Source organism: Bactrocera neohumeralis, chromosome 5 (genome assembly GCF_024586455.1).
Source record: "Bactrocera neohumeralis isolate Rockhampton chromosome 5, APGP_CSIRO_Bneo_wtdbg2-racon-allhic-juicebox.fasta_v2, whole genome shotgun sequence".
NCBI classification, from domain to species: domain Eukaryota; kingdom Metazoa; phylum Arthropoda; class Insecta; order Diptera; family Tephritidae; genus Bactrocera; species Bactrocera neohumeralis.
This window is the reverse complement of record NC_065922.1, coordinates 62,255,302-62,280,550: the sequence shown is the minus strand read 5'-3', so window position 1 is coordinate 62,280,550 and position 25,249 is coordinate 62,255,302. Positions and strand designations below refer to the sequence as shown.

General features: G+C 33.9%; 2 protein-coding genes and 1 long non-coding RNA gene across 4 annotated transcripts in view; all 3 read right to left on the bottom strand.

The window, feature by feature from the left end:
• Positions 1–221: 221 nt before the first annotated feature.
• Positions 222–4,767, bottom strand: LOC126759462 (alpha-tocopherol transfer protein-like). Its single transcript, XM_050474288.1, has 6 exons — positions 4,477–4,767; positions 1,963–2,122; positions 1,135–1,216; positions 754–1,068; positions 545–681; positions 222–472 (listed from the first exon to the last, which is right to left on the bottom strand). The coding sequence occupies exons 1-6, from the start codon at positions 4,559–4,561 to the stop codon at positions 388–390; spliced, it is 864 nt and encodes a 287-aa protein (XP_050330245.1). The 5' UTR covers positions 4,562–4,767; the 3' UTR covers positions 222–387.
• A 1,144-nt stretch (positions 4,768–5,911) lies between these two features.
• Positions 5,912–7,475, bottom strand: LOC126759509 (uncharacterized). Its single transcript, XR_007667012.1, has 3 exons — positions 6,982–7,475; positions 6,072–6,899; positions 5,912–6,014 (listed from the first exon to the last, which is right to left on the bottom strand). It is a non-coding gene; the product is annotated as an uncharacterized LOC126759509 (long non-coding RNA).
• A 1,975-nt stretch (positions 7,476–9,450) lies between these two features.
• LOC126759459 (alpha-tocopherol transfer protein) overlaps positions 9,451–25,249 on the bottom strand; it is a 27,815-nt gene continuing 12,016 nt past the window's right edge. The window contains exons 1-6 of one of the 2 annotated variants that reach the window (XM_050474284.1): positions 17,425–17,660; positions 13,818–13,977; positions 12,911–12,992; positions 12,468–12,848; positions 9,956–10,092; positions 9,451–9,889 (exon numbers count right to left, since the gene is read on the bottom strand). In XM_050474284.1, the coding sequence (XP_050330241.1) occupies positions 9,817–9,889; positions 9,956–10,092; positions 12,468–12,848; positions 12,911–12,992; positions 13,818–13,977; positions 17,425–17,506 (915 nt within the window). In that variant the 5' untranslated portion in view covers positions 17,507–17,660 and the 3' untranslated portion in view covers positions 9,451–9,816. Of the gene's footprint in view, positions 9,890–9,955; positions 10,093–12,467; positions 12,849–12,910; positions 12,993–13,817; positions 13,978–17,424; positions 17,661–25,249 lie in introns of those variants that run through there. The other variant, XM_050474285.1, reaches the window with a different exon arrangement.

Sequence of the window (25,249 nt, the reverse complement as noted above, 5' to 3'; positions counted from 1 at the left end):
TGGCACCCTGTGATTTTTACCTATTTGGAAAACTTCATTTGCCCATGAAAGGACACTGGTTTCAGGACATTTCAGCTATCCAAAAGGCGACGACCGATATTCTCAAGAGCATTCCGAAAAATGACCTTAAACACTCATTTGAAATGCGAATTGACCGGGCTAAACGCTGTATCGAAGCACAAGGAAACTACTTTGAATAAAAAAATATAACTTTTGAAAAATATTAATTTTTTGTTGTTTTTTTAACAGTCCTGTTTATTTTGCGACAGACCTTGTAGTCCACGTAAATGTCTATTGTATGGTTAAAAATATATGCACACAACTGAAACATATGTATGTATGTATAGGTTATTTTCTAATCAAGTGCCTTAACTTGAACTTGAATATTTATGATTTAAATGGCCAACGGCGACGTTCTGCGTTTTCCTTCTCTTTATCGACCTTCCAATGGTTTGGGTCCATCAGATACTCGCTTTAGTGAAATATATAGTGTTATATATGTAATTTTTACATATTCATTTTAGCTTGGACTTAATGGACTTACCGCTTGCGAGACAATTCCGTTAGAAGTTGTGCCTTTAGATCCGCCAATTTGCCACCATCTCCGCCATATTCCTCTGGCAATATGCTACGAGGCACATGCTCGTACAGACTGTCCAAGCTTTCGGTATGGAAATGAATCTTTTGGGATGATAATTATTATGGTTATAGCTACATTTTAAAAGGAAGCTAATTCCGATTTCAGTAATTTACCAATTTGAAGACTTCACGACTGATAAACGGTTTCATGATGCTCACTACTTTATCCAAGTAGGATGGACAGTTGATAATATGTATAGCTTTTAAGTGCACGGGTAGTGCCTCTTGTAGGAACGCCATGTAAATACGCAGTGTGCTGAAGGTCATCTTACTCAGATGTTTCAATGTGTAGCCGTTCATGTCGAATATTTGCACTTCACCGCTGGCAAATGTTTCTAAATTACCCTCGATGGAAACACCACCATCATACGTATTGAACCGACAATCAGAGACCATGAAAAATGCTTTAGTATCGGCGTTGTGATTGACCTACCATAATACAAATATACAAAAAATCAAAATATTCTTTAGAATATGTAATATTGCCTAACTAACCTTTCCGGGATCCATATCAACCATGCGATAACAGCTCACTTTGTAGCCCTCTGACGTAAGTCCAGGAAGTGGCACCAAATCTCTGTCAAATAAGCGAAAAAACATGGAAAGTGAGAGCATATAAATATAGTATGAAGCAAGAACGGTAGAATCACGACACATTCGTATCGCTACATTTTTATACCCTGAACAGGGCATATAAAGATTGCTACGATGTTTTTAACTCCAATAAGGAAACGTCTGAGACCCTATAAAATATATACAAATGTATATCAATGATAAACATGGCGAGCTAAGCCGATTGAGCCAAGCCTGTCGGTATAAAATTTTCTCACCAAGAAGTTTGGAACCGCAGATATCGGACCACTATAGCATATAGCTGCCATACAAACTGAAAGTTTGGGAGTATGGATAGCTTTTTCATTTGACGAGTTATCTTCATGAAATCTGGCTTCAATTATTGCATAATATAGTGTTACAATGGGCGAATAATTTGTTCTATTCGGATCACTGTAGCATATCAACGCGATACAAACTGAACGATCGGAATCAAGTGCTTGTAAGGAAAGCTTTTTCATTTGACGAGATATCTTCAAGAAATTTGGCATGGGTTAGTGTCCAAGGCACTGGTGCCATCTCCGAAGAAATTGTTCAGATCGAGTCACTATACCGCATATCTGTCATATAAATTTACCGATCTAAACAAGAATGGCAAAGCTTTGTTTATAATTACTATGAAAGTTTGATAGATCGTTTCGTTTATGATATGTTAAAATTTTGTCTCTATTATCCATGATATGTACATAGTATGTATTTAATGGTACTAACGCATAGTCGAATGTTTGCTTGCTATCCGCATCGGTTGGGTCACGTTCGAGGAAAATGTGTGGGTGTTTATTCCGCAAACTGTAGTTAATTTGTATAAGCTTTTTGGTGCCTTTTAAGTCACCATACATGCATCTATAGAAGCGTTTCAAAAGTATGCGATCTGAAAATAGTTAAAATATTTTGACAATTTAAAATCAGTTTTTTTCCTTTAAATCAAATTAGATGTCTTTTATAAATACAATAACCCCAAGTTTCATAAAAACTTTTGTTTCATATTCTCTCTGGCAGAAAAATATCTTAGTTTATGTCGTGATAAATGAAAGATTTTAGCAATTAATAATTTTAACGGTATATTGGTTTGTTTCGAGTTGGATTTCAAAAATCGTAAAGATGATTTTGTTTTAATTTATTCTTATTTGTTTATTTCAATACTCAATCAAAATTAATTGAAAAAATAGTGCTCTCAGATAATCCATTGAGGAAGTTGCAAAACAAAATCTGCTATGTGTGTTATGATGTTCGGCTACAACGGAACTGAGAACCCTACTTAATATAAGAATTCTGGTTATAGATTTCATCATTTTTGTTTTTCGCGCCTATACATATAAAGTCGGTGTATGTGAAACTCGGAAATTGTTCTGGAATCTGAACCAAAAATACCACGTCTCATCAACTGTGAACTTTTAATGATTTACAAGGTGGTTCCAAAGTAAACAGGACTTTTTGAATCTAGTGCCCCCTGGTGGCGCCATCTATATATCGACTGGTGCGTTAGAATCGGCTATCTTTATTGATTGTCCAGTGAGAATTTCATGACATTTCATTGATTGGAAGTGAAGTTATTGCGTTTTAAGTGTCAGTATGTTTGTGTTATCGGTGCGAAAATGAGCTTCGAACAAAGAGCCAACATTAAATTTTGTTTTAAAGATGAAACAAGTTTATGGTGATGATTGCCTATTCCGTAGAAGAGTGCACGAGTGGTTTCAATGTTTTCAAAGTGGTCGTGAGGACATAAATGACTATCAACGTGTATGTAGGCCAATCAAAATCCGTGATCACCGAAACCTCCATCGAAACTGTGCGTGAATTCATCAAAAATCAGCCGAAATCATCATTGAAATTCATGGAAATTTGGGCTTACGAAAGGTGTGTGCACGGTTTGTTTCGCACAAATTGACTGACGACCAATTGCTCAGAAACCAACATTCGAAGGACCATTAACCACTCCCCGTATTCACCTGACATGGCACCGTGCGACTTCTTCCTTTTCGGAAAAATGCATTTGCCCATGAAAGGAAAGCGTTATGCAGATGTAGAGGCCATTCAAAAGGCTTGCACCGGCGAACTGGCGGCCATACCGACCAACCAGCTAAAACACTCGTTCGACATGCTTTTGGACCGTGCAAAAAGCTGTATTGAAGTAGAAGGAGACTATTTTGAATAAAATATATTGATTTTGCCGAAAAAACCCATTAGTTTTTTTTTTTAAAGTCCTGTTTACTTTGGAACCCACCTTGTAATTAGATACTTAAACCTATCAAAAAATAAAGCAGTGTTTTTGTTATCGCCGAATTTATTCAACAAAAGATGTTCCATTAAATTATGTGTGCGGAATAAAATTTCTGGTGCCGAAACGTTGAGAATGTTGGAAAAGGCATTAAGTAATAATTGTTTGTCGTATTTTTGATTGGTACAATTTATTCAAAGAGGGTCGCGAACGCGTTAACGACGAACTACGTCCAGGACGGCCACCAACATCAACTGATGATCAACACGCCAATAAAATCAAAGAATTGGAGATCTTACTGGGTATAGCAAGTTTGCCACTATGTTTGTAACACCCAAAAGCAAACGTCGGAGAACCATTAAATTATATATTTAATTGATCAATGTGCAGAGCTGAGTCTATTTACCCACGTTCATCTGTCTATTCGTACGTACAGACGCGAACTAGTATCTGAGTTTCTGAGATATCGGTCTTTTTTTGCACACGTCCTCTTCTCATCGAGAAGCACTCATTTATTTTTTATGCAGGGTATTGTAGCTTCGATGCAATCGAAGTTAACGTTTTTTCTTTACTTTACGCCCATATATAGATTGAACGTTTTATTATTTTCAAAACCAAAATAAAATATGCTCATAATATTTACTTTGACTTAGGCACCTTATACGGCTTAACTGTGAATGATAAGTTCAAAATAATATAGTAATTACTTTGTTAGAACACGTAACGGTAGTTAACAGTTAATTTCAAATATGGAACGTTCTATAGTAAACGTAATGATGCTATTACGATTGACGGATATGCGTAAGAATTTTGTTATTCAGTTCGAATATCGAGAATACTTAAATCACTTCCACTTTTTAACAAAATTTCTGAAAACAATTCTGTGAATTTATGGAATTCGCTTTCAGGTATGCGTTAGAAATTACAATTTATATAACTTTAATAAAATAAGTATATCTGTTAATGGGTGTACATTAATTAGCTCTGCCGTAAGCCTCAGCACTCACCAATTTCCTTAGGCAATTTTGGATTTTGTTGAAACCACTCATACAATTCATCAATTTCAGCTTCTTCTGCCGCGTCAAATTTCATTTTGTTTGTTAATAACTTATTTTCAAACTTTAAAAATTAATATTTTCTTTAGTTAAGACGAATTGCTTAATTCTTATACTTGACATATGCAGTTATCATTTATATCAAAAATCCTTGATTTTGTAACTTTCAGTTCCGCGTAAATATTTTCACTTTCGTTCGCTGTATTGGAGAGCTGTGAAGTCAGTCTCCTACTGAGCTGGATTGCACAAGCTGCAAATTATTATTATTATTCGTTTGCGTTTATTTTCTATTTATCTTTTCGCTACTCGCTACTGATTTATAGTCGCCTGTATATGATTATAAATAAATGTGTGCAATTTCCATGTACCTACGCCGCCTTTCCGTTTTGTGCTTGTTTGTTGCGTTCCATGGTACCATTGTGGAATCAATGCTTTACGCTTTAAGAAAAAAATGCTTGCGTTGTTCAGCTTGAGTTGCTGCGCGCGTAAAATTCGGTGCAACGGCCGTTATACAGCGCCAGTATTTCCTAAACTTTTGAGCTAATGCTTTTTTATGGTACATACTATATTAAGCATATCGGTATAAATTCCTAAATAGTTTTAAGATTTTAGCAAAAAAAAAGTAAATTAGGTGTCTTAGAACATACGTTATTTTACCATTCGTTATTTCATATTATCCTAATTTCACTCAAGTAGATATATATAGATTGTTCAAAATAGATTTATGTAGTGTCCCCCAGATAAATTCTCAGAGATATTTTTAAGAGTTATGCTCAATCATGATAATTTAGAATTTCGAACATAGCTACCATTGCTAGTCGCAAACTATCGTTTTGAATCTCTACCAGAATTCTCTCTCATTATATTCAAAATCCTGTTCGACAGCATAGAATAATACTATATATGTATATGTAATTATTATTCCACCAAAATAATAAGATAATAAAATATGTATGTATGTATGAATAAAATATACGTATATTTCAAACTAAAAGCAGGATATTCTTCTGGTGAGGCTTCTCTAGTTTTTTATATCTCTTATTCTTTTGGATTTTACTATTCGGTTTTTGAGATATCGATCCGAAATTTCGCACACAACATTCTCTTCCAAGAAGCTACTCATTTGTCTAAGCCGTCGACGTCGCACCACTAAAGCACATACAAAGCTGTCATACGTACTGATCGATTAAAATCAAGTCCATGTGTGGAAAACTTTTTTATTTGACAAGGTATCTTTACGAAATTTGGCATGCATTTTGTTCAAGATACACTTGTGCTCACATAATTAAGTCACGCCAGTAACAGAACGAAAGTTTATTCTAAGCAACTTCTATGGTACAGGAATGAAACTTAATTTTACAAAAAATGGAAGAAATTTTAATTCAGTTCAAAACAGAATACTTATTTTTTATTTAACTTCTAAAATAGTAAAAATATTGCGTTCATTCGCTTAGCACATCCAAGTTGTTGTGCTCATATAATTAAGTCACCTAAAGAAAAATGTAGTTATTCGAAGTATACGGCATTTTTTTGCAGTTTTACCTTACCTAAGACTAATACTTAGTTGGATATCCTTTATTACGTAGCACTTCAGTACATCGCTTAGGCATTGTTTGGACCAAAGTAGCACATTGTGCGGGACTTATTTTGTACCACTCTGCCTGTATTATTTCCCATAAAGAATCTTTGTTGCGAGGTTTTCGTGCAGCTACGGCTCTTTTTATAATCCCCCATAGGTTTTCTATGGGGTTTAGGTCCGGAATTTGAGCTGGCCAATCCAGAATTTTAATATTTCGACTACGTATCCAAGTATTAACGACCCGCGAGCAGTGTTTGGGGTTGTCATCGTGCTGGAAAATCCAAGCTAACGGTAAATTGTCCACATAGTCACCGTCTAAATTGTTCTCCAGTATACATTTGTACATTTCACCTGTCATTTTCCCGTCTATTTTAACAATCGAGCCAACGCCTGATGACGTGAAGCAACCCCACACCATCACCGATGAACCACCATGTTTCACGGTTTTTTTAGTGTACTTGGGATTGAGTTCTTGCAAAGGGGGTCGTCTTACATATGGTTTCCCATCATTACCAAATACATTAAATTTGGATTCGTCACTCCAAACCACCAAATTCCAAAATTTAGAGTCCTTCCAGAGATGGTCTTTAGCAAACGCTTTTCGCTTTTCGCTTTTCAATATTTCTTTTTGAAACGTTAGGTTTTCGTCTTGCTAAACGGCCATTCAATGAATTTTCTTGTAGTCGTCTTCGTACAGTTTGCGCAGATATTTCTACACCGTGGTATTCCTCTCATTCCCATATGACCCTTCTTTCGCTTGAAGTTGTGCTTTTATTCTTGCCCATGACGACGATGACTACAAATTTTGTTAAAAATAACTTAATTTAGTAAAAAAGAACAATATTGATGTAAATTGTGGCGAAAAAATTTTAATTTACCCGTTTCAAACAGAATGACTTAATTATGTGAGCACACTTTTATTGACAAGAAATGGAAAGTTGACTAATGCCCGGTTTCACAGTCCATACTTAAGTTGTGCCTAAATAAAATCTTAGCTAAGTATTGTTGCAAACTGAGTAGTCGTTTGCGTTTCACAGTCAATGCTTAATTTCTATAAAATTTTATTATGATATATGGCAACGTTATGGGCAACATATGTTTTACAAATGTCATTCATAAAAATATGTTTGAAATATTTAAATTATAACAGACAATCCATAAATTTGCGAGAAAAATTATATCAAAAATTGATGAAAACAACAAAAGAACCCCAAATTTCATCACTAGCGAGTCGGAGCACCTATGGGAACTGAAGGAAAAGTATAAGCTGTTATTGAGTGCAAACGAACCTTGCCCTACGCTACGAAAGATGTCGCTGAAAATTCAAAGCAAATTCAAAACAAAAATCAGCTGTTATTTAAGCATTGCTTAAGCCTCCCATTTTCAGTGCTTAAGCATAACTTAAGTATGAACTGTAAAACACTATTTTCCTGTTTTATCTAAAGTACAACATAAGTATGGACTGTGAAACCGGGCATAAAACTCTCCCAAACGAAAATACTTGAATGCGATGTAAATCGGTGGCGTTCTTAGAATAACGGAACTTTTTGCTCACGAAATTTTAGGAATGTTGCATAAAGAAATATACCTTGTTTTTTTACATGTTGTAAAAAAGTACTGAATGACTTAATTATATGAGCACAAGTGTAACTGTAAAATATACGAAGTAATTATTCAGAACGTATCAATATAGCATATTGCAGACATACAAACAGGTCGACCAAAATCAAATTATTGTAAGAAAACTTGAACCTTTGAAGGGTATTATAGCTTCGGTGCGGCTGACGTTAATGACCTAAATTAAATGCTTTTTTGACGGTTTTTAAGAAAATGTTTGAATTGGCTTGAAAATTAATGGGTTATTAAGGAACATACGCCATTTGTTTGGTTGTAGACTCTTTTTGTACTCTTCCAACATGTTGTTGCAGAATATAGTAGTTTTGTTCACCTAACGGTTGTACGTATCACCGAAACCTAGTCGAGATAGATGTAGGGTTATATATATATATATATACATATATATATATATATATATATATATATATATATACATATATATATATGTGATCAGGATGACGAGAAAAGTTGAAATCCGGTTCACTGTCTGTCTGCCCGTTTGTCCTTCCGTGCAAACTGTAAATTGAGTAAAAATTGAGATATCTCGATGAAACTTGGTAAGTAGGTTTTTTAGTACAAAAAAAGTTCGAGTTCGTAGGTGGGCATAATCGGACCACTGCCACGATCACAAATCGCCATTAACCGAAAACACATAAAGTGCCATAAAAGAGCACTAAATTACGATATAAAACTGTAATTTGGTACAGAGGATCATAGATGCGAGGGCACCTGTGGTAAATTTTTTGAAAAAGTGGTAGTGACACAACCCTCTAACAAGTTTAATGTACATACATATCTCCTAAACCACTTAAGGTGCAACAACCAAATCGGAGGATGACCTCGCTCACTTTCCATATAACGCTACTGTTAAAAACTACTAAAAGCGCGATAAATCAATAACTTAATACGCCAGAGACATTAATTTTTACCATTAATTGGAAGAGCTTTACAGGAGCCGGTGTGAAAATTTGTTGATGGGCGTGGCACCGCACTCTTTTTGGTGAAATTCCAGATCTCGAGACCCATCCAACTGATTTCGACATTATTATGTCACATTGTGAAAATGGACGAAATCGGACAACAACAACGCCTACTTTCCAAATAGCACAATTTTAAGCTCCACTTGTTTCGTTCTTTTTCCACTATACAAATCAAGAAGCAATTAATATATTACGGAATAAAACTTTGCACAAATAATGTCTTTAGTGTGGGCCACCTTATGACCATAAATGGTTTAAATCCAATAGAACCCCTAGTTGACTTATAGCTAACTTCTGATCGAAAATGTCGGTCAATGTGTGATATATATAACTGAAATTAAGGGATAATCCTTATCTGTATGTCAAAAATGGGTTGAATTGGATAAATAGTTCCCTTAGCCCCCATATACTTAATATAAAGATTTTCGAAATTCGGTGTGACTTTGTACCGCATATATCGGCCAATATGTGAGTTATCCCAATGAAAATAAGAAAGCGTGTTTTATTCATAACAGTGTGTCTTTGTGCCTAAAATAGATAAATTTTAGCGAAAACTTGTCATAGCCGCTATATAACTAATAGCAAGATTTTCGAACATCCAGCTGACTTTACTCTATATGATTAGTTTTCATCTTAAAGTATTTCTCTGGCTGATTCTTTCAAGTTGCAAGAGTATAAAATGTTTGGTCGCACCCGAACTTAGCCCGTCCTTACTTGTTTAATATTATATAATTTAAGCTGACGCGAACCAAAATATATTAATAAAGCTAACCTCCCTTATTTATTATATTTATTCATTTGATTTTTAACACATGCTTTTCATTTATGCAATAGATTCTGAGCATATTCTTTATATATAAAGTATAATTTTTAATACACATAAGTAAACTATCCACACCGTACACGTAATTTATATATACATATATAGATATATACATTGATTATATTTGTACATACAACAGTAAAAAAAGTCCTTATACAATTTATTTTGCATACTCCCATATAAATTTACCTAAGCATTTCATTTTTTACAACATATCACATCAAATGGCTATAAATCGGAAAACACTCTCCAAAGAGTTTTAGATAATAATGATTTTGTGGACTTGAAAATTTTCAAAACAAATACCAACGTCGCGAATTCTGTGCTGGATCCATTTTCCAATGCCTTTCATCCATTAGGTAATCTCTGCAAGACGATTAACAAATAAATAGTGAATTGACGTTTGAAGCTTATTAATAATTTACAGCTTGCCTTTTAACTTTTAATTTATCTGTCCATATTTTCTTCAGATCCGTTATATCACCGGCATTGCCGCCATATTCGTTCGGTAACATATGACGCGGCACTTTTTCATACAAACTGTCCATGCCTTCAGTGTGAAAATGGATCTGTTGGTTAAAGCATTAAATAGTTTATATAGTTTATATTTAAAAATTTAAAAAGACGTGCAGACTGCCTCTCCGCAGGACCCAGTTTCGGATGAACATAAGAGAGAAATTGTGTCTATTAGTGTTATTCTATGCAGACATTTTTAAGCCACTAAGTGTGTTTCTTTTAAGAAAAAAGTTCTTCCAAAAACATCAGTGGTTTGGAAACGTTTTGAAAATAAAATAACCTTCGTTGAAATCAAGGTTCATACCATAAAAAGGAAAATTTGGTTAAGATTCTATAAAAAATGTTAATCGACAATATCATGGAATACAAAAATTTTATTTCCACACCTGAAACATATTGTTGAAAAATATGAACACAGTGCGAAGACAATATTTTGGAAGAATATTGACCCATATTTTTTGAATGGGAAATTGTTTGCCAAAAATTACATACATATAAGCTGAATCGGAAAAATATTTTGTGTGATTTCTTGTAAAGAGGGCGCCACGGCTATTGTTAAATATTTAAATAGAACGAAATGAGGGCATGCGGTTTTTGTGTTTTTAAGCAGTTAAGGGGTTATATATAGTTAGAATTTTCAAAAAATTTATGTTTTTATTTTTTTTTTTAAATGCATATTTAAGAATACGCACAGAAAATTTCATATCGTTCTGGTGAATATTTTCGAAGTTACATGCAAATTTGAAAAGGCGTTCCAGAGCGCTTGGAAGTGCATACCAAACTTTAACCCATTTTTCTCAAAATAGTGTTTTCAAAGTTGGTGACCAACATTGCTCGAAAATGGCTAAACCGTTTAGTCTCAAATTTTAACACGCGCTTCTTAAATATAATTTTTAGTAATTAATCGAAGACTTTTTCTCACCGATATATATTTATACTCTCGCAACAAAGTTGCTAAGGAGAGTATTATAGTTTTGTTCACATAACGGTTGTTTGTAAGTCCTAAAACTAAAAAAGTCAGATATAGGGTTATATATACCAAAGTGATCAGGGTGACGAGTAGAGTTGAAATCCGGATGTCTGTCTGTCCGTCCGTCCGTCTGTCCGTCCGTCCGTGCAAGCTGTAACTTGAGTAAAAATTAAGATATCATGATGAAACTTGGAACACGTATTTCTTGGCTCCATAAGAAGGTTAAGTTCGAAGATGGGCAAAATCGGCCAACTGCCACGCCCACAAAATGGCGAAAACCGAAAACCTATAAAGTGTCATAACTAAGCCATAAATAAAGATATTAAAGTGAAATTTGGCACAAAGGATCGCATTAAGGAGGGGCATATTTGGACGTAATTTCTTTGGAAAAGTGGGCGTGGCCCCGTCCCGTACTAAGTTTTTTGTACATATCTCGGAAACTACTATAGCTATGTCAACCAAACTCTATAGAGTGGTTTCCTTCAGGCATTTCCATATACAGTTCAAAAATGGAAGACATCGCATAATAACCACGCCCACCTCCCATACAAAGGTTATGTTGAAAATCACTAAAAGTGCGTTAACCAACTAACAAAAAACGTCAGAAACACTATATTTTACGGAAGAAATGGCAGAAGGAAGCTGCACCCAGGTTTTTTTTAAAAATTGAAAATAGGCGTGGCGTCGCCTACTTATGGACCAAAAACCATATCTCAGGAACTACTAGACCGATTTCAGTGAAATTCGGTATATAATATTTTCTTAACACCCCTGATGTACGAATATGGGTGAAATCGGTTCACAACCACGCCTTCTTCCAATATAACGCTATTTTGAATTCCATCTGGTGCCTTCTCTGTATAATACAGTATATACATTAGGAACCAATGATGATAGCGGAATAAAACTTTACACAAATACGGTTTTTGAAAAATATGTAAATGACTGATAATGAAATCTCGATTATCACTTTATCGTGCGAGAGTATAAAATGTTCGGTGACACCCGAACTTAGCCCTTCTTACTTGTTTTTTTTTATAAACAATTTAAGGCCGAAATTTTGGTCAAAAATTAATTTTTTTTTTAGAAACCGCCATTTTGTCAAAAAAAAAAGATTATTTACTAGATTTAACATTATTTTAACGAAATCTTTTTGGCTTTTTAATTTCAGGGAAATCCAGTTCAGAGCTATAAGTCTTAAAATATAGTTGAAAGATATAATATGTGTACACATTTTTGAATTTTTCTCAATTTTCGCACTGTGGTATGTAATGGTCATACGAAATATTCTCACAGACTTTAGTTGGCATAGTTTTGTATATATTTATGTAACTTATTATAGAGGGCGGGTTCATAACAAATTTTGAAAACATTTCCAAACTACAAATGTTCTTGGTGTTACAAATAAAAATTAGAACATCCTACTTAGTCGGATACTGCAAATATTATAATAATTACCATTTTAAAGACATCCTCGTGAATAAAAGGCTTTACAATAGACACCATTTTGTTTAAAAATGGCGGACAATTTATGATATGCATTGCGCGCAAACGTACTGGATACGCCTCTTGAAGAAAATTCATATACATACGCAATGTCGTAAAGGAAATGCGTGCCATGTGCGATAAAGTGTAATCACCTATATCACATATCTGTACTTCACCATTTGATATTGAATCATCTTGCAGCGAGTCATCTTCGATTTCACTTGTTTCCTCCGTCTGACTGTCATCTTTCGATTTCTCTGTCTTTTGTGTTTGCGGTTTCTCGATGTCGAGCTCAGAATAACGACAGTCAGCTAGCATAAAAAAGGCTTTGCACTCGATGACGCTATTTAACTAAAATTAAATTAGTTCGAAATTAAAGTAATATTCGAAGCATAAATCTACATTTTTGATACCTTTTTCGGATCTATATCTGATAGCCTAAATAATAATAACTTATAACCTTCTGGTGTCAGACCCGGTAGTGGTACCATTTCTCTGTAAAGAGCAGGGAATATACATATGTAGTTAATTTTTTAACAAATAATTAAAGAAAGAAAACAATTTTTATTACTAAAGCGAGAATGTCGGATTTCAAAGATTTGCAAGAATTAAATTATTAGAGAAAACATATTAAATATTCTAGCACTGGAGTTGTTATCTAGCCTCATGTCCCTACAACTAAGAAAAGATGAATTTGAGCCATTTATCACTTGATAAGGCCAGAAGGATATTCACTTGAAGTCAAATCATTAGTAGCAAATAACAAGCATATAATGGTACCCTATTCTGTTCCCATTCTACTGAAACTGAAGTATTTTTGCAAGCTCAACATTCTTAGGGTTTCTGATGATGATTCTGCTACGGACTGCCACTCAAACTAGCACTCGTAAACCCGGGTGTAGGGCCAATAAGTTCAAGGCTATACACGTTGACCTGCTGCTCTCCATATTCGATGCTCATTTTATCCATTTATCAAATTGTGTCACTCCAAATGCTACTATGAATTACCATTTTGTGAATTAGGTATCTTATAAAAAAACTAAAAACATTTTGCCGAATTGCCAGTTGAGCACTTAATGAAAGACCCTTAATTGTAAACTTAATTTTGTACGAACGGTTCAATATGTACTTAGTCCCTTGGCTGAATGCCTATCTCTCCGGTTAAACTTCTCCGTTGATGGCGACCCAGTTTAACGAGTTTCAATGATTTCGCTTTTCAGCTTTGCAGAACTATGCCCAAGTGTCTCGAAAATGGCAGAGGATACTATGTTGTTAATTACTTATTGGGCCTCGTCATTCATTGGGCAAAAATTTACTTACACTACATCTCGTATGGCTTTGACAGCTTCATCGTCGGGATCACGGTGAAGAAATATATGTTGGTTCTTATTTCGTATTGAAAAATTTAATTCAATAATTTTTTTGGTTTCCTCCACATTGTTGTACATGCATTTAAGAAAGCGCCGTAAGAGAATGCGATCTGTAATTTAATAAAAAATATTGTAAATACATGTCTTAAAGCTGTTAACTAGTAAATAAAGAAGGATCTAAAGCTTATATTTGCGTTCCATTAAATTGAAAGCGAAAAAGTACACAGTTGCTGGCTTAAATTATTTTCGCTTGGTTGAACCAATCGTTCAGTTACAGAAATGAAATAAACAAATACACTTTTCTATATAATACTAAAAAATGTTCCTTGGGCTTCTTTAAAGTACCTTTCAAACAATTACCAATCATATGGCGTAAAGTGAGCCGGATGTTGGAAAAATCTGATATTAGTTATATGGGGGGTGGGTTAAGTTTTCGCCAAATTTTACGTATATTAGTTATGACTGATATGAATAAAACACGCTCTCTCATTTTCATTAAAATAACTCACAAAATGGCCGATATATGCAGCCCCGGAAGTTGAAAATCTTATTTTAGGCATAAGGGGGCTCAGGAGGGTATTGACCCTATTCAACCCATTTTTGTTATACATAGGCACTATTTCACCAAAAAGTGGACGGTGCCACGTTCATCGTCCAGATTTCAAACCGGCTCCCATAAATTCTTCTCACCATCTCGGGTGTAATATGTATTTAATGTCTCTGGCGTATTTAGTTATTGAGTCGGTAGAAATTTTTATAATATTTCAGCTGGGTAAATTTGGTTGTTGTAGCTTTAGTGGTTTAGGAGGTATGTACATTAAACTTATTAGAGGCAGGGCCACGCTCACTTTTTCAAAAGTTATTGCCCACAGTTGCATCTTTCTTTAAAAGTTTTGTGGGCGTGGCAGTGGTCCGATTATGCCAATCTACGGACAGTAATTTTTATGCTATGGAACGCGCGTATCAAATTCCATCAGATATCTCAATTTTTACTCATCTTACGGCTTGCACGGGCGGAAGGACCTGCAGGCAGACAGTCACACGGTTTTCAACTTTTCTCGTGATCGTCAGCATTTATATCTTTATATTTATAAATCTTCTGACCGTGTGTTTGTAATTGAACTGCTCCTAAACGGCTGGACCGATTTTGATGAAATTTTTTGTGTGTGTTTAAGGTGATTCGAGGATGGTTTAGATTCACAATTTGGTCCACTGGAAAATGTTTTTTTAAATTAATTTTTCATTTGTAATTAATTGCTAATTTTGGAATGTTTGACCGATAGATTGCGCTACCAACGCAGTATCCAATATTCAAACCTTAAATTGGCGTAAACGTGCAATAAACAAAACGATGCCAAAGTAAAAGGCGACATCTGTAGACAAGTTTTCATAATGTGAACAGAGTTGTTCGTTCTTAAGTAATAAATTGGGTGATTCAATCTATATATATAAAAGAAAGTTGTGTTAGTTACATCATTTATAACTGAAGAACGGCTAAACCGATTTGGCTGAAAATTGGTGGAGAAGTTGCCTAGAACCAGGGCAAGGACATAGGATACCTTTTATCTCTTTATGTCAAAATTTAATACAACTCATAAATACAAAAATTATATTTAAATCATAAGCATTTGTTCAAAATTTATGTTTGTAGGAATCATTTGAATACATGCGTACAATTTTAAACAGATTCTTCCTTAAAAATAAAACTATTGCTAAGTATTTGGAATAGTAGAAAAGAACCACAACCAAATACGCGGTAAAATAGATTATAACTGGCTCAGTAATCAGACGTTGGGTTTGTATTATCCCACATGCATGCCAAACGACTGATATTATAACCTTTCCAGCTGACTTTTTCGTCTTTCCACGCCTGAAAACCGGTTCATCATGTGCAGTCCACTAGAATGACAGTCGATTGGACTTCAGTGGGAAATGATGGAGTTATGTTTCTATCGTCACACACCAACACAAAAATTCGGTAAAGAGCACTCAAGCACTTCTCAGAATCAGTTATTCGTTGTTTTTGTTGGATTATGAACTTGCGAGGCAACCACTTTGCACAGAGCTTTCGCCTCTTTAAGCTAAGCAAATATCTTTTCATCGGTGGATTTCCCTGAGCCCAAATTCAACAGTATTTTCCCACAAAAAGGAATGCTTTATTAACACTCGAAATGCCTTATGATCCATTTTTTAAAAACTAACACAAGTTGCTTTATAAAAACGTTATATCTCATTAACTAATAGTTATAATCCAACTAATAGAAATCATATAGATGGTAGTAGTAGCAATATCTATGTATCAGCCACAGTGAAGCGTGGACGGGTCCTCTGGTATATTTATATAACTCTATATCTATCTCAATTAATTTTAGATTAGTCTATATTTTTGAATACAAAATTCCGTAAGAACATATTCAAAACGTAATTACGTATCATATTTAACTGTTTGCTTACTCGTGCATTCCATCTAGAAATTGATAAAAAAAAATCGCTCGATTATACATAGCATACATACATATGTACTCGATTATAATCATAACGACTTAATTTTTTGCATTTATAAAAGCTTCAGTACAATCTTGATACAGATTTTCCTTACATACAAAATCATGCCTGTACATACATACATACATGTACATGCGTACAATTTAAAATTATTTCGCCGCTTGATTACGTTTTGCGGTTTGCACTCAAGTTTTGCAGCCATGCAATTATGATTTGTTATGTTTGTTGTTTCCATATAACAACATACTGAACGTTTTGTTTTTGTTATCAAAATTTGTTTTGCTCTTTATTATAATAGTTGCAATCGATCTACTTTTCGATAACATTTCTGAGGTACGAATTGTGATGTGCCTCAAAATCGTCCTCCGTCTCAGCGAAGCGTCACTTCATTATCATATAATGCTTTTCCAATGAATATTTTCTTGAGGTATTGAAAGGAGGAAAGCTCGCAGAGGGCAATATCGGGAGAACTCATTGGATGCGGTAGTGATTCGCCATAAATTCAAATGGTTTTGTCATCGTTTATCATTGAGTTGCGATACAATGCATTGCCTTAATGAAACACTTTCTTCTACTTCAAATCTGTTCCATAATGTTTTATAAAAGTCGCTGTTGATGGAGTTTCTCTTTCAGAATTAGAAGTAACTATGAGTAAAAGTTAACTAACATCTTTCCATGTTTCAGTTCATTTGCACCGATAAATCTCAACCGTACTTGCTATTAATCGATGTAGAAATTCCGGTTTTGAATTGATTGATATGTCTTACACGTTACTTAATATCTCTCAAGCTCACAAAAGCTTGGATTGGTCAAAATGTCTACATACATACATATGTACTATATATCTTACGACCTGTTATACTATATACATATGTATGTAGGTATACTTAGATATGTGCATTTAAATTATTTCATTATCATAATTTGTTTCTAATTTGTTTTAAAACGGACGCAATATTGGTTTTTTACATTTCTTAACATTTGCATAACGATCTTTAATGTCCATTGCTTTATTTCCATATTTCATTCATATTTTTTTTTTACACACATACCAATTTCTTGCGGTAATTTTGGATTTTCTTTGAACCATTGTTCCAATTCATCCAATTTTTTATTCAGTTGCTGCCCAACCATATTTTATTTTACAAACACTCGCTATCGCTATCTTTATATTTACTATAGACTTGGATTGTATTTTTGATAGATGTGTACAGATTTACGCCGCGCTAAAAGCTTGCACGATCACCACTTTCTCGGCCGCTGTCACTTTTGCAACTGACCAGATAACGCTCGCATTTGAATTTACAGCTGATTTTTACGCTGATTCCCAACTACCGTTCAAATTCACGTTGCGGTTCGCTCAGCGGTGCGATTAAGCATACGATTGTATATATGTACATACATACATACATAGATTATATGTAGGTAAGGAGAAATCATATTCGCATTAAACCCCGTGGTATGAGTTACTTATACAGTCGCCGACCTTATTATTAACATCACATGTAAAGTATGCACAAATATCTACATATGTTAGTATATATATTAGAGTACTCTTTGTGAAACAGGAAATTCCCTAAGAGATTATAAGCTTTATAATTTTTGATTATGTTTTTTTATTGAGTTAGAAAATACAAAAGAAAAAAAACATCGGTCAACAAAAAAATATTTTTTTGGGGTTTCTGTTCTCATGCTTGAATTCTGATTCTAGACATTGAAAAACACTTAAATATTAATCTTTAGTTCTTTAAGTTTGCTTTGGGCTGATCTACATCGATAAGTATATTTGGGGTTTAATACGAGAGAGCTCACATGAGCATAAAAGAAATACAAAAAATATTCACTTTTAGACAGTAATTTATTGTTATTTTACATTTAAATATATATTATTGTTTATCACACATCTTGAATAAAAACGACTCTTGTATCTAAAAAAAAGTTTTCTAATCATAATTTATAGTGAAATTGTAGAAAAAATATAAAAATCATCGAAAAATTGCTCTAATTTCTACGAAAGCAAACTTTAACCGGAAAAAAAATTTTTCCTTATTTTTGTCATAGGAGAAACTAAAATTTAACATGTACATAGATGTCAGACTCAAAAATCGTGTTGACCGGTGAAATAAATTTGCCCTAAAATAGACAAACTCCAATCGTTAATATCTTTTAAACCGGCAGGTTTACGAAAAAATCGTAAGACACCCTTTTGTAGGGCATTTAATTTCATACAAAATCTATGAAGCGAAATAGTTTTTCAGGTAGTTGGAAGCGAGATATGAATTTTTCTATCCGATAATGAGAAAAAAATGAAAACCGTTAGACGCAGAACCTTTCCGTTACAATTAAGAGCTCTACTTAGAGAGAGTTTTTTAAAGGTGTCTACCAAAACATTTGTTTATATACATAAGTATATATACATAAGTATAAAAAAGAAAAGATTTCAAAAGATAGCTGTATGTAGATATTGACAAGTGAAAACAGCTTTTCTCAGCTTTTATCGTAAAACTACCAGTTATCGTCGCTGTTTCGCTTAATTAAAATATTATTTATTTTTTTAATTAATATATGTTTTTAAATTCATTATTTATGTTACAAATAAAGTAAATAAAACTACATTGGACCTTCAAGCAAAGAGTACTAGTTATGTTTACACTCCTGCAATATGTTGTTTCACAGTATATGTATTAGTTTTGGTCACCCAATGGCTGTTCGTAACTCATAAAACTAGTCGAGATTGATACTCGTATGATGTTATACATAAAATGTATATAAATGAGGGGGATGCCGAGGTAAGTTGAAATCCGGGTGACTGATGATTCGTCCGTGGAAAATGTACGCCTAGATATAAAAGGACAGTTTGTGCTGATTCTCTGTTATTTAAACGAGTATTAATTCGTCGATTGCTTAAAGGCGAAAACTGAGGTTGCACAAAAAATTTTTATAATTCAAACATATTTTTTAAAATAATGTATTGTTATGAACTCAAATAAATATTCTTCATGGCCGATGAGAAAATTTGTTTCGCTCAAATATTTCGACAGATAGATGCAATGTTCTGTTCATTGGGGGTGTTTTTTTTTACGTGGCGGGTCCCAAACCCCACCTTTTAATGATCTTTCGCCTTCTCACTTTAGCTCGCCTTCAAACGGATGTTCTTAGGCTACCCAGAGGATACTTGGTCAAGGAAGCTGCTTGAGTCATATGTAAAAGAATCGTTTCTGGCCACTCCCAAGTGAATGGCGATCAGAGAACTTTCCTCACTTGCGTGAACTTCTACACATGACTCCATCCTCCAAGAAGATGCAATGTTCATCTTAGGGAGAAAGCATACATAGCTGCGTCTGAATATATGGCAAAGGACTGTAATGACAGCCATAAAACGATAATGACTGTTGCAATAAATGTGTTTCAAGTACAATTCTATTAGATAAATATTAAAACATATAATAACACACAATTATAACATTATTTCTATTTTTGTACTACACAGTAAAAAATTTTTTAAACTTCCTTCGAGTACTAACCCTAACTAGAATACTGTCGAAGTTTCCTGCTATTTCATTCAAACGTTCTCAAGTTATTTTTCTGAAAGTGACAATTTTTGCTAGTTTGCAATGGAAATGTAGGGATTTCACGTTTTCATGTATCTCGTGAAAACGGTGCTTGGTCGATGGTATTCATCGCGTTTTTGGACTAAAGAGACGTGTTTAAGGTACTCTTTTTGAAAAACATCAGCTTTATCTGGACGAGTCGAGTAAGAACGCGTTTCATACACAAAATTTGCATCAAACTCATTTCAATGAACTCGCGCGAGATGTCGAGCTCTCTAGCCATCTCTCTAACACTTGTTTGGCGATTTTCAAGCACTTTTTTTAATATTTTCATTAGTTAAAGAGGTCGAAGGTCGTCCAAAACGAGGTATGTATGTCTTCAACGATCTATCGATTGTCATTGAAGGCTTTCTAGCACACATAGGCTTGTGTTTTTGATAAAACTGAATCACATTTTCCAACATTCGCAACGATTTCGCATACGCAATTTGGTTAGAATTACAAAATTTGAGACAAATTCTTTGTTCGATATTTTTATCCATTATAAAAACCAGAACACTGAGATGTACCGAGTTAAGCAGCTCTTGTAAGCAAACTGGTTGACAGATCGCGCTCATATTTGGCAAAGCAATTACCAACTTAGCAAAATACATTTTTATACCCTGAACAGGGTATATTAAGTTTGCTACGAAGTTTGTAACACCCAGAAATGATCAGTATGTTGAGCTGAATCGTTTTAGCCATGTCCGTCTGTCAGTTTTTAAGATATCGTTTTGAAATTTTGCAAACGTCATTTTCTCTTATAGAAACTGCTCATTTGTCGGAACTGCCACTATAACATATAGCGCCATACAAACTGAACGATCGGAATCAAGGGCTTGTATGGAATACTTTCTCATTTGACGTGGTATCTACACGAAATTTGACATGAATTACTGCTTCAGGTAATAATACAATCTCCGAAAAAATTGTTCAGATCGGATTACTATAGCATGTAGTTTCCATACAAACTGAATGATCGGAGTCAAATGCTTGCATTGGAGGCTTTTTTTTTAGATTTACTTAAACACATAGTTACTAAAAGAAATGATTCTGTGAAGGGTATATTAGCTTCGCTGCAGCCGAAGTTAACGTTCTTTCTTGTTTGAAATATCATTTACCCTGGGAATTTAATTACAATTTCCGGGTGCTTTTTTGTCCCAATATATGTTGCGGTAAATCTGTCCCAGCAGAATCATCGCTGAAGTCCTGGTTTGTGAATTTCTTCGTAACAGTATCAGTAAACATTGTTTGTAATATGCATTAGAGCGGGTTGATTTACAGGGAGCCGAAAAAACAGAAAAATGCGGGAAATCCCTTTCGGATTATTCTGCTATGACTATGAGTCTAAGCTGGTTTCAAGTCAGGGATTTTTGATGTAAAGCTTTGTAGGGATTTAGGCATATGGACAGTTAAAGTTATTGCATTCTTAGCAGATTTATTGAATATGGAATATGAGTAGTGGTCATACGGGGATATAGCGTTACTTTGCTTTGACTTTTCTCTAACTTTTTCAAGCATATCGAGTATTGCGAAGCGTATCGAAACAGGGACTCCTTGCTTTTCAAATAATCTTGCCAAAAAATAATGAGGGAGTCGAATTTGGAAATCTCGACGATCAATCAATATCAGCTCTTTTGATATCAGTCAAATCTGGAAATGTCGATGATCAGTCAATGTCACCTCTTTCGATATCAGACGACTAGGGTCACCTTAAGGGGCTATACCAGTGTAACGCATGAAAAATTAGGCGATTTTCGTGAATTTTTTTAAAAGAGTACGCTATTGAATATTTCAGCTATATTTTAAGATTTTTTTTTACAAAAATGTTGAAAAATAACGGAGTTATGGGCTGTCTTCGCAGGTGCCAAAAAAAAAGTGCCCCAACTGCTGACATGATTCCGGCCGAATGAGTAGCTGAAACAAAAAAATTCAAAAAGTTTATTAAACTTAAAAATATTTCCTATACAATGACCTACGATCTTTGAAAAATATCAAAAATTAACAAAATGGCTTATTTTGAAAAAAAAATAAAATGTTTTTTAATGCCAAATTAACAATTTTAAACCAATCAAAAATATCGCAGGTCATTGTATAGTAAATGTATTCAACAATACTCAGTTTTAATTTCAAGTCGATCGGTTAATTTCGTTTGTGTTGAGTCAGCAATTTTGCAAAATGTCGTTTCGAGAAAAACGCATTTAAAGTTTCACTCTTATACAAGGTCTGTCGCAAAAGAAACAACTTTTTAAATATAACTGTTTCTGGTGGCGCCACCTATTGGTGGGTATATGAAATGAAAAGTTTGATCTCTTGTTGACATTTCGTAAAAATTGTAAGACAATTGGATAACTACAATCGATGTTATCGATCAAAAAGTGACAGCAGCTTTTGATCATCGGTCGTAAAATGCAAAGAGCAAATATTAAATTTTGTTTTAAACTTGGGAAAACATTTACTGAAACATTTCAAATGATGAAAAAAGTTTATGGTGATCAGTGCCTATCCCGTAGTAATGTGCATGAGTGGTTTAAGCGATTCCAAGAAGGTCGTGAGGACCTCTGTGACGATCAGAAGTCGGTCGTCCTCAGAAGTCAAAAATAAAGACAATGCTGATTTGTTTTTACGATTCCGAGGGTATTGTACACCGAGAGTTCGTCCCACCTGGCCAAACGATTAATGCTGTGTTTTACCTTGGTGCTATGAAGCGTCTTTTGTCACGCATTCGTCGTGCTCGACCACAATACCGTGAGGCAGGGTCCTGGCGCCTGTTGCACGATAATGCGCCGTGTCATCGGTCGACGCTTGTCACTGATTTTTTGACAAAAAACTCCATATTAACCATTAATCACTCACCCTACTCACCTGATCTGGCACCCTGTGATTTTTACCTATTTGGAAAACTTCATTTGCCCATGAAAGGACACTGGTTTCAGGACATTTAAGCTATCCAAAAAGCGACGACCGATATTCTCAAGCATTCCGAAAAATTACCTTAAACACTCATTTGAAATGCGAATTGACCGGGCTAAACGCTGTATCGAAGCACAAGGAAACTACTTTGAATAAAAAAATATAACTTTTGAAAAATATTAATTTTTCGTTATTTTTTTTAACAGTCCTGTTTCTTTTGCGACAGACCTTGTATGATTATACCTGCGAGCGGGCGCTCTTTAGAACGCTGCCAACCAAAAACTATTCGAGATACGACCTTGCCGATTTCACAGTATATTTTTGGAAATATAAACTATCGAAAAAGAAAATAAAAAAAAGTGTCACACTGGTATAGCCCCTTAAGGTCATGTAATGGCGTTTACTGAAGCTTGCTTGGTTATTTTTCATGTAAAGGCTCTCAATTTCTCTGTGTGGTTTCGGTATACTCGAATTTTGGGTTAGAATTGAATAGTTTAGTAGATGTCAATGTTATTCGCTGTTTATATACCAAAATTTTACTATACATATTACTATATTAAAGTTCTTCCTTATATAAGCCACTCTTATATGTGACCTGGTCTACGGAAAGGGGGCTTAGGTGTCAAAAAAAAGGAGAACAATTAATGAGATAACGAGAAACTGACGATTATTTTTAACAGCTTTTCCAAGAAAACTAGTTTTCGCACGTTAGCTCCCTTTTCGTAGACCAGGTCACATATACAAAAATTGGAGCTCGACTTTAAAAATAAACTCACGATTATAATTTTTTTATGACTTTTATTTTTGATTTTAAATAGTCTATGCAAGTACATTGGTAATATGTAATAGTATGTGTTACAATTAGTCTCTAAGGAACAGTGGCGGTAGAACAGAATTTCACTAGCATATATTAATGTAATAAAGACACGCTTTTGTGGCCTTTTTCAAGTTACTTACAAGCACACTTATGCACTTACATATTGTATATAATGTAGTTTTGCTTCTATTTATTTCATATGCATGTATGTATATACATATGCACACGAGCGTAACGGGATATTAAATTACCTGCATATACTACATACATACATATATAAGTACTTAATGTTTATAAAATTCCTACACATATTTTTATATGTAATTGTAAATACATTTACACCAATACGCGCACATTCTTACGCAATTACGTATTTCTTATGGGTAACTGCTTATGAGCTTATTTACTAGTTAAACTTATTTGTTTGCTATAATTTTTGCACAAAATGTTAACATTGCCATTAGACTTTTTGAATATTCTTAAAATAACTTTTTATTTATTTCCATTTAAATTATTGGAATAACATTTACAATTATTGTGCTATTTTGGTGTACACGTGTAATCGTTTGGGCAAGTGTACAAAAATTATGCTAATACCTTTAGTCTTACATATCTATAAATGTATGTATATTACTGTAATCCGTGTAAAGGGTGTGTATTAAAATCTTTATTTCATTGCACCAACCGGCTCATTTATTTATAAATGTATTCATTAGGGTGCTTCAAAAAAATGTGCGAATTTTGTTTTTCAACTCTTACCCCGTCAAATGTTAGTGATTGACGTCGCACAGTGGCATTTCGGCGGAAAAAATAGGATTTTTCCACTTTCCAATTTCAAAACTTTAATGATTTTGTTTTGTAAAGAAATATTTGGATAAGAAAAATTCAACAAGGTTTTTTATAAAAAGTGAAATTTTATAGTTAAAAAAACTAACAGAAGTCGACGGAAAGTTATTCAATAAAATCAGATTAAAATTATTGTCCAAATAAAGAATTTTTTTTGTATGTAAGCTTATAGCTATGGCTTTTACTTTACTTTTTAGTGAAATACAGCACCTGCTTGTTTATAAAAAATAAATTTATTGAAATTGGCAAAGTAAGCTAATTTTTATAATTTTTCAAAAATTATACTAAAAAATATCAACTTTTCATTTTTTGATGGAAAACAACTTTATGTGCTTTGCCTTGCTTAGCCCTCTTACTATAAAAAAAATGAAAGTTCCGAGTCTGTACTTTCAATTAAAAAAAAAAAAACAACCGCCAATTACCGTCCCTTTTAGTAACATCGATTTTAATTTCCACAAATTCTGATGTCTTCAACAACTTTTATAACTTCGGATCCTTAAATGTAAGTAGCTTAAGGCGTCATTCGAACAAAATTTCCTTAGAACTAGATCCCATTGTTAAAGATATGGTGCTGCATAATATTACAAATAAAAACTAACACAATTTTTCGCCTGTTACATATTCAATTAAAACATTGCATATTATATTGGATTTTTATCACGGTAAAGGTATAAATAACGTCATTTTGCGTTTAAGTTTAATTTTTTTTTC

Bases quoted from the DNA above. Each gene is read 5' to 3' on its own strand.
- LOC126759462 (XM_050474288.1), bottom strand. From the start codon at position 4,561: ATGAAATTTGACGCGGCAGAAGAAGCTGAAATTGATGAATTGTATGAG. The intron at 2,123-4,476 runs GTGAGTGCTGAG...AACTATTTTCAG, and splicing joins AAAATTGCCTAAGGAAATTG to ATCGCATACTTTTGAAACGC. The intron at 682-753 runs GTAAATTACTGA...TCATCCCAAAAG, and splicing joins GTCGTGAAGTCTTCAAATTG to ATTCATTTCCATACCGAAAG.